This window comes from Solanum pennellii, chromosome 10, assembly GCF_001406875.1.
Source record: "Solanum pennellii chromosome 10, SPENNV200".
NCBI lineage: Eukaryota > Viridiplantae > Streptophyta > Magnoliopsida > Solanales > Solanaceae > Solanum > Solanum pennellii.
Genome location: NC_028646.1, coordinates 321,535 through 331,243, shown reverse-complemented (window position 1 = coordinate 331,243; position 9,709 = coordinate 321,535). Strand labels below are relative to the sequence as shown.

At 28.0% G+C, this 9,709-nt stretch overlaps 1 protein-coding gene across 1 annotated transcript; it reads left to right on the top strand.

The window, feature by feature from the left end:
• The first annotated feature begins 2,631 nt into the window (after positions 1 to 2,631).
• Positions 2,632 to 9,620, top strand: LOC107001935 (gibberellin 2-beta-dioxygenase 8-like). Its single transcript, XM_015199887.2, has 5 exons — positions 2,632 to 2,684; positions 3,033 to 3,099; positions 5,006 to 5,457; positions 8,447 to 8,780; positions 9,172 to 9,620. The coding sequence occupies exons 2-5, from the start codon at positions 3,061 to 3,063 to the stop codon at positions 9,409 to 9,411; spliced, it is 1,065 nt and encodes a 354-aa protein (XP_015055373.1). The 5' UTR covers positions 2,632 to 2,684; positions 3,033 to 3,060; the 3' UTR covers positions 9,412 to 9,620.
• The last annotated feature ends 89 nt before the right edge of the window (positions 9,621 to 9,709 follow it).

The following is a 9,709-nucleotide window of genomic DNA, read 5'->3' as shown; positions in this document are numbered from 1 at the left end:
TGAAAAAACCATCTAATTAGACAAACATTTATATCATGTTTACTATTTTTTTATAATTTGAGATAACTACATGTTGTCTCATTAATTAACGATTTCATACCATATCAAATCAGATATATCTAGATATATATATCTTTGCTTCCAGATACACTAGAATAGTGAGAAAGGAGGTAAGCAATAGAAGAAAAGAGGCGAGCAAGATTTCTAGATACGTGTGAATCACACTAGATACATGTATCTGGCTTATTAGATACAGAGAGAGAGGCAACTGAGAAAGCCAATTAATACACACAACTAATCCACTTCGATACAATGTACCTAGAAGAAATAACGCTTAATTCTGAGATACATATATTTGGACGCGGAAGATCTATGTATCCAAAACCCCAAATAAGATAAGATTCGTAATATTCTTACTATCATAAATTTAAATAATTAGCTCCTACACTAGTGAAATTTCTTTAAATCAATTCACTCTTTATTTAACATTAGGGTCCATTTAGGGCCTAATTTTTGTTTATTGTTGGATGTTTGTTATGTTTATTTTTACTTAATTAAATCATACAAGCCATGTGCTCAATTTTATTTTATTTTTTTTAAAAAAATATCCTAATCGAACAAAGAGACGAGTCTTAAATAAGCTAAGGACTATGATGTTAAAATGCAATATGTGAAAATATCAACTAAGATTATTATATATATATATATATCATAAAATGAAGCCTAAGGGTATGGTACAAAAAATAATAAGTATCCATCATCAGTAGCTTGTGTCCTGCATCAAAGCATTGCACATGGAAGCCTTTAAATTCTCAGCCTGCAAAAAAATTTCCTTTGTTTCAATAGTGTAGACGTGGAGTCTAGACGAAACATGAGACTTTGTTTTATCAATAATTCCCCATGTTTTTTCTTGTTTGGGACCGGTCGAGAAATTTATCATGTGTCTTGTTTTTCTCGACGTAGCAGAATCAGTTGCGGAGTCAGAACTTTTAATAAGAAAATCACATAAAAAAAAATTAACATACAAAAAAAAATCGAAGAAAATTTAACATGTATTATGTATTAATAAATCAAATTACATCGACTCAATATTCAAGATTTTTACACAAATATATTGCAATATAATCGATTAAAAAATGTATGTCCAAATATTTGTCAAAATTCATACTATAAGAATTTGGAGAAGAGGAAAAAGAAATTTAAGAGAGGAAATATTTTGAATGATGAAGGGAGGCAAGACTTGGAAGAATGAGAGCCAAATGAAACAATATTAAGTTTGTGATTGGAAATTAAGTTAGGTTTTCAACAACCATTATTGGTTGAATAATATGCTATTAGAAATGACACTAAATCTTGCGTAATATAAATACTTGAATTAGAAAAAAAGAAAAAATTAAACTAAATTTAATTATCCCCCCCAAAAAAAAAAATTTAAACCACTACTTTTTCTCACTCACCTAGCCAATGAAATTAAGGATGTATTAGCTATTGAAAAGAAATATTTTTCAATTTCAATATATTTGATTGGTCAAATTTTTTTGAAATGTTTATCTTTTTTTAGAAGAAAGTTTTTTTAAAATGAGATAAACATTTTTTCTAACGGAAAAAGGGAAAAAAAATATTTTGTTAGAAAATAAATTCTTCATAATGAGATAAATATAAAGAATGGTGTAACAAATTTTATATGATTAAAATTCATTATCTCCACCACCGATGGATGTGGTGTAGCGATATGGGCTAGTTCTTTCTTAATTAGAGATTTTGAGTTCGAAGCCTGAATACAAAATAATTAATGATAAAAAATATTTTTCTCAAATAAAATTTTACACAATATAAATACTTAACATCGAATGAAAAATAAATAAAAATTTATTACCTCCTCCCAACTCATCCAATTACCGAGCCCAAGTCCACTTTCCGTCTTACTCCCCTAATATTTTGCTAAATTATAAAAAAATATAATAATATTTTTTTACTTACAACAAATATTAATAAATAAAGAATCAACTTATTTTCTAAATATATTATTCATAAAAAATATCTTTCTTCCTATTGAACACATCCTTAAAAGATCACTCTTTCGAACTACACCAATAAACATATTAGCAAAAAAAGGTAACATCAAAGGAAAAAAGATATTTGCCATAAAAGGCAGAAGAATTTCTCTGATTTTTTAATGAGCCACGTTTTCTTCTGCTATACACACTCAAATAATAATATTAATATCATCCGGTGTTTAAATTCGTAAATAGAATTCACTAGTTTTGATTCAAATTTATTTATATATAAAAATTTATTAATATACAAAAAAATAATCTTACATTAAGATTTCATGAATTAGTTGCACTTAAAGCTTGTATAGTTGAAAATAAGTTATCTCGAAATTAATTATTTTAAAATTTTTATCACCCCTAACATGAATAAAAATAATATTATAATTCTGAAATAAGTTATCACGTAATTTTGATAACCAAAAATAAAATAAATTCTTTCTTAAACTAATCTCAAAATTAATTACTTCTCTTATCACGACTTAAAATTTTAAAAAATTTAAATTCTTAATTCGCCTAACCACATTTAACTATTTTTTTTCCCTACAAGTTGTTTCCTTTCCCTATAAATATTATTCTTTTTCTGCATTACAAAACAATCGACTGCCTAAGAAGCTTAGTTCTATTCTCCATGTAAGTTACCCTTCTTCTTTTTTTTTTAATTATTTTGGTTTTATTTTTCATGTAGTATTTTTTGATTTGGTAAGTAGAACATATTTTTATTTAGTTATTATGTCTTTATTCATCTTGTGGTTCGAATTTACGTTCTAAAAGATCATTTTAATGTGAGTGTTATAAAGAATATCATATTTACAGGCAAATGCAAAATTTGAAAGTTTGAGAAGCAACACTACTTAAATAGTAATATTGTTTTTGGCGTAGCCATGCACACTAGTATTATTATTTAGTTTTTTTTTTTTCATTTGAATTATAGTGTATTATTTATTATTGATGATATTTTTATGTGGATTGCTTCTTTAGTAACACAGGCAAATTAAGTGTAAGCTCTATGACGAAGTCTTCAAGCTTACCTCTACAAGCAAACCAAGTAAGAAAAAAATCTTTGCAAATTAATTAGAATATTTTTAAGTTATCGATGTTGATGTTATATGAAATTAGTTTATTGAATTTTAGTGTGTGACCATCTGATCTATAAGATTAAATCATTAATAGAGAAAGTGATTATTTTTAATTATACTACAACACTTCGTTACAAAATTTGGATAATATGCTAACTCTAGCTAGTAGCTAGTGTTGAAGAACAATTAAGTAAATATAAAGTGTTTTCACTATACCAGCTTAAGCTTATAGGAAATATGATTACTAGTGTACCAAACTTTATACTTTCTTCGTTTCATTTTATATAATAAAAATTTAAATAGTTTTATATTATTATAACTTTGTCATATGCTGAATTATTAACTATATATATTAATAGTGTTTTTTTATGTAATTTTTAAAACACATACAAATCGGAATTATGATAAAAGATTTTGGAGTGATAATTGATTTTATTGTTTGTAAAACTAACATTCAACAAAAATGAATCTTTGTATTATACACCCCACCCAACCCCTTCTCCAAATGAAAAGGGAACATGAACATTATTTTTAATTAATAAAATAGACGAGGCTGGAGGCTGTCAACATTGATAGAGCATGTGTACCATGATTTGTGATGGAGAATCATAAAAAAAAAATAAAAAAATCTCGAAGTTAGAATTTTTATTAAAATGTGTTAAAATATGAAATAGTAGATTAAAAAAAAAATCAAGTAAAATCAATGTATAATATAGTACGCAAACAAAAAAAACTCTTTTTAACTATATATATAATATAATTTTTTTACAATAGAATGTATATAACGCCTCTAAATTCATATTGAGCTAGATTTATATAGGTTTGGTCCAACTTTTGATTGGGATGTCTCAAAATATCTATGAAATTATTAATTTAAAAGATTTAAATCTTAATTCTATAAAGTTCAAATCCTAATTTCATACGCGTTTGTCTAATTATCAACCTTGGGGATCTTTGACCAATTAAATACACATGCAATACTTCAATTTTTAAATGCCAATGGTCGTTGTTTGGGTGCACAAGGCTCCTTTGCTCCTTCACCACCTCCCTCCTAATTATAGGACACACATATTTCTTTATGTCCAAATGCCATTTAAATTGTCCTGACCAAAAAACATAGTATCACAAATTCAAGAAACATAGTGTTTAATTCTCTCTTCTTCCTAATATACTCAAATGATATATCACCATATTCTACAACATAATTATGGTCATATTTCGAAAACAAGTATAGGTTCTATGGACAAACTACACTGAAAAAGATATTTCATGGTAACAAATTTTTCTTTCAATAACAATTAAGTTAATGTCATCTAACTTTTAACGATATTTATATAGAGTGCTAATTACAAAATTTTAAATAAGCCTTCAGTAGAGTTCTGATTCGATTAAACATGTAGTAAAAAAATCAGAAAGACTTTTGAATATAGTAATAATCTTAAATTAAAAACTTGTGTAATTAATCAAAATGTCATTTTATTCTTATAATCTTAAACAATCTATGTAGAATATTAGATAGAAGTTACTAAATTTAGAAATACATATTCACTTTGAAATAACTTGTAAAAAAAAATAAGACGCTTAAATCAGAACACGAAAATTAGTATGCATACATATACCCTATGGGGACATCCTATAAAATTTGAACGGTACAAAGAAACATTATCCCTGCAAAAGAATGACACACGTAAATCAAAAAGCCAATTCAATGTATGTATACATAAACATTTACTTTACTCTTTTTTTTTCGTTAGCTATATAATGTAATTTTCAAGCGAAAGTAGACAAGAGAGGCACCACAAAAAATGCTATATATATTCTACATTTTTCTGGTGAATTTCATGTGATGTTATCTGACACCACGTTTCTTTTCAGACCATAAGCATGGAAGAATCACCTGATCCTCCATTTGTGGAGACATACAAAAATCTTATTGATACCAATATAGTCGATGATGAACACAATGACCTATTCATGGTGGAAGAATGCGAGTTGCCTTTGATAAATCTTCATCAACTTAACTATGGAAACAAATTCGAGAGAGAAGAATGCAAGAAGAAGATAGCCAAGGCATCGCGAGAATGGGGTTTTTTTCAAGTGGTGAACCATGGAGTTTCACCCAATATTTTGGGACAAATGAGGACAGAGCAAGTCAAGCTTTTCAAGAAAACGTTCAATGAAAAGATAAATATTGATAAAAGTCTTAATTTCTCCGAAGGAAGTTACCGTTGGGGAACGCCAACGGCAACTTGCCTTCGGCAGATTTCATGGTCGGAAGCTTTTCATGTACCTCTCTCTGATGTCTCAAAGGGTTTCAGCAGCCTCAGGTACATATTTTAGTTATATGTATGTTTCTATTTATGATTAATTAATATATTCGTCATATGATCTTCTTTTTCTATTCGATGCACTAGAAAAAGAGAAAAAGTACGAGATGTCTCAGTGATTTAAAGTTAAATTAAATTATATTATAATAAAAAAAAATTAATTTTCTCTTTTATATATTTTAGTGATGTGACGAACCGAAGATATTGTTATATCTTCGTCATCTAGTCTCCCTTTTTGTCCTTCTCTCGGAGAGAAAACAAAAGTGTCATAATAAAATTTATGGATTTAAATTAAATTATGTTATAGTTAAGAAAATTTTATTTTTCTCTTTTATGTTATATTGTATCTTCGTCATGTGGTTTTCCTTTTCTTCGTCTTTCTTTAGGGAAGAGAGAAAATAAAGGTGTTTCGATAAAATTTATGATTTTAAATTAAATTTATATATAGTAAAAGAAATTCTTAATTTTCTCTTTTATGCTTTAGTGATGTGTGTAAATCTTTATGATTGATATATCTTATATCATTGTCATTTAGTTTTTATTTCTCTAAAGCAGAGACGTCTCAATAAAATTTGTAGCTTTAAATTATAATCAAGAAAAGATCCTCTTAATTTTCTCTTTTATGTACTCTAGTGATGTGTATGCTTCTCTTTCTGGCTAATACTATATCTTTATCATTTCGTCTCTTTTTTTTTTTTATCTTTCTCTATGAGAGAAAGCACAGATATTTTAATAAAATCTGTGGCGTTGAATTACGATACATTATAGTCATTAGATTTTTAGATTTTTCTTCAATAAAATTTGTGGCGTTAAATTACGATATATTATAGTCGCTAGATTCTTAGATACTATATATTGAATAGTTTTGAAGGGTTGACTAAATACTGATCTTATGCCTCCTTTTTGATTTTTCATTCAATTTCTGTTATTCTATTTGAAGTTCGATAAAAATTTATATTTGCCTTTGAAATAGGAGTAAACATTTCCTAACAAATGTGAGTATGTACTTAGGAGAATTCGAACTCAAAATATCTGTTTAAGAATGAAGTAGTATCGATCATTTCATCACAATTCTTATTGATATGATACACATTTTTGAGTGCTGCCGACGGCTAGTCGTCCTTGTTAGGCAGGAAGGTATTACCCTATTGTTTGCAACATATTTTAAATATATGGAAAATAAATAAATCATACAAATTAAATATGAAGAAACATGATAATCAAGATAGATTGAGAGTACAATTCTGTTGATCCCTTGATTCTACTCTCTTAAGATTTATCCATGATTTGAGGGCCGTTAGTGGCGTATTTCTCGAACTAGGATGATTTAGATTTTGACCTCAACCATTGATTTGTGGAGTATTCAAGATCTTGATCTCTTTATGAAATATTCAAGATGTCTTTTAAGAGAATTTAGTACCCTTTATATAGGCATAAATTAGGATTTAGGGTTGAATAGCCTCCAAGAATCCTAATTTGAGTTAACCACAATTTGTAAAGTCCCAACTCAAATTGAACACGTCTTGTAGAGTCCCACAAAATTTCAATGTCTACAAATGCCCCCTGCTTCAAGGCTTGTTGGAGCGTAGACTTGATAAAACTCAAAGACGAGGCTTGAAGTACTCATTCTTCCACCTTTGCAGCTTCAGATTTTCAGATTTGATTTAAAAGAGAAGAGATGAAGGGCATATTTGGTCCAACTGGTCGTGCCAATTTGTTTGCAACAAATTTTAAAGTGACAGCAAATAAATTGAAATCATAAATAAAATATGAAGAAACATAAATTTATTGATCAAGATAGATTGCGTGTACAATTCTATTGATCCATTGATTCTAGGATTTATCCATGATTCGAGGGCCGTTAGTGACATATTTCTCGAACTAGGATGATTTTGATTTGACCTTTGAATAATCCATCAATTTGCGGAGTATTCGAGATAGTACCCTTTATATAGGAATAAACTAGGGTTTAGGGTTGAGTAGCCTCCGAGAATCCTAATCTGAATTAAACACAATTTGTAGAATCCCAACTCGAATTGAACACATCTTCTAAAATTCCACAAAATTTCAATGTCTACACCTACGAAGTGGAAGTATATGATCAATTCACAGGCTTGTTGATAATGATGGTTCATTTTTTGTGACTTGTGGGGTTGTTTATTTGATGATCCAGTACTTTTTAGTGAGATGAGTGTCCTAAAAAGTGAAAAGTGTATCAATTTTAGGAAAAAATAATGTGTGTTTCATGCATTTGGCATTTCTTTAGGAGGAGATGTCTTAATCCTTATCCTCATGACTATGGAGTATGGACAAGGGCAGTCAACCTAAAACAAAAATACAAAAAGTTAACCCTGGACCACCCTTACCTAATATTAATGAGGTTGTTTGATCATCGATGGGATAAGGAATAATAATTTTTGAAAAATACTATGTATTAAAATAATAAAATTGGCTATTTCATATAGAAGATAGGATAAATTATCTCATAAAAGATTGTTTGGACGTCGACAAAATAAGAAAGGAGTAACAATTTTTGAAAATTATTCCTAATTAAAATAATAGGATTGGCTATTTCATATAGACTATGAGATTAATAATCTAATGAGGTTGTTTGGACGTCAATGATATAAGAAATAATGATTTTAGACATCAATGGGATAAGAAAAAATAGGATTGGTTATTTTATATAAAGATAGGATAAATAATCTCATAAAATATTAATGTATTAAAATAGGATTGGCTATTTTATAACGAATAAGAATTTTTGGAAACTTCTTTGTATTAAAATAATAGAATTGACTATTTCATATAGGATAGATAATCTCTATGACACATTTCAATTCGTTGTTTATCATCCCAATAATCAAACAATGCTCCGCCGCTAATAACATGTATCATTTTCACATTTTAAGAAGGTAGTTATTCGTATATATTTTTTTGAATGATTTGATAGTTGGTTAACTTTTTTATTTTTTTTTGATGAATTCAGCTCTACCATGGAAGAATTTGCAACAACACTATCTGAATTAGCACAAGAATTAGCAAGATTATTAGCAGAAGAATTGGGAGATTATTATAATTATAAGTTGGATTATTTTAAAGAAACATGTTTGTCAAGTACTTGTTACCTAAGAATGAATAGATATCCAGCATGCCCTATTTCACCACAACTCTTTGGATTAATGCCACATACTGATAGTGACTTCCTCACAATATTGCATCAAGATGAGATTGGAGGCTTGCAATTATTTAGAGATGGCAAATGGATATCTGTTAAGCCTAATCCTGAAGCACTTATCATTAATATTGGAGATTTATTCCAGGTATTTTGATCGTTTTCGTATAATACATTCTCTATAATAACATTTCACTGTAATCATCTAATTTCATTTGTAAACACTTTTTTTCATGTTAGCTTATACTATATATCTTCGCCATAACAATATTTTGCTATAACAGCCAAAAAAAATATTTGCACAAATGAGGTTGACTTCTTATTTTGCTCTAAATGTGATTATTTATAGCCACAAAAATTTTTAAAATTTGTTGTTGACCATTGATTTCAAAAGTCTCTCTCTCTGAATTATATTTCCGATCAGATACCGTCACATAAATTGAAATAATAAGAGTGCTTAAGTGTTTATAACTTTTATGGGGTTGAATATGTTCTCTTATTTTTTTAGAAATTAATGAAAAAAGTGTCATATGATGCAGGCATGGAGCAATGGTGTTTATAGAAGTGTTGAACATAGAGTTGTGACAAATAAATTTAGAGAGAGATTTTCAACAGCATTTTTCTTATGTCCCTCTTATGACACAGAAATACTTAGTTGTGTTGAACCTTGTCTTTATAAAAAATTTACATTTAGAGAATTCAGACAACAAGTCCAAGAGGATGTCAACAGTTTTGGTTATAAAATAGGTCTTCCTAGGTTTCTTGTATCAACCAACTAAACACACACAAGTTAAATTACGGGAGATTTGATTTTGTAGTCGTTATAAATTTATTTTTAGTTTTATATCTTTTTTATGAGATATATTTAATTTTACGAGTAAGAGATCTAAAAATGTCATTTCTTCTGTTTAATTTGTAAGTGATTATAAGAGATCATTTCCACTATGTTACAACTTTAATTAAATAATCAAAAAGGCCAAGAGCTTTATTTTTTTTTCTGTTTATTTCACATATCTCACAATGTTAGAATCTTAAATCATCGATTCTGAAGACTGATTATTCCATTTTGAATCTAGT

Bases quoted from the DNA above. Each gene is read 5' to 3' on its own strand.
- LOC107001935 (XM_015199887.2), top strand. From the start codon at position 3,061: ATGACGAAGTCTTCAAGCTTACCTCTACAAGCAAACCAA. The intron at 5,458-8,446 runs GTACATATTTTA...TGATGAATTCAG, and splicing joins AAGGGTTTCAGCAGCCTCAG to CTCTACCATGGAAGAATTTG. The intron at 8,781-9,171 runs GTATTTTGATCG...CATATGATGCAG, and splicing joins ATATTGGAGATTTATTCCAG to GCATGGAGCAATGGTGTTTA.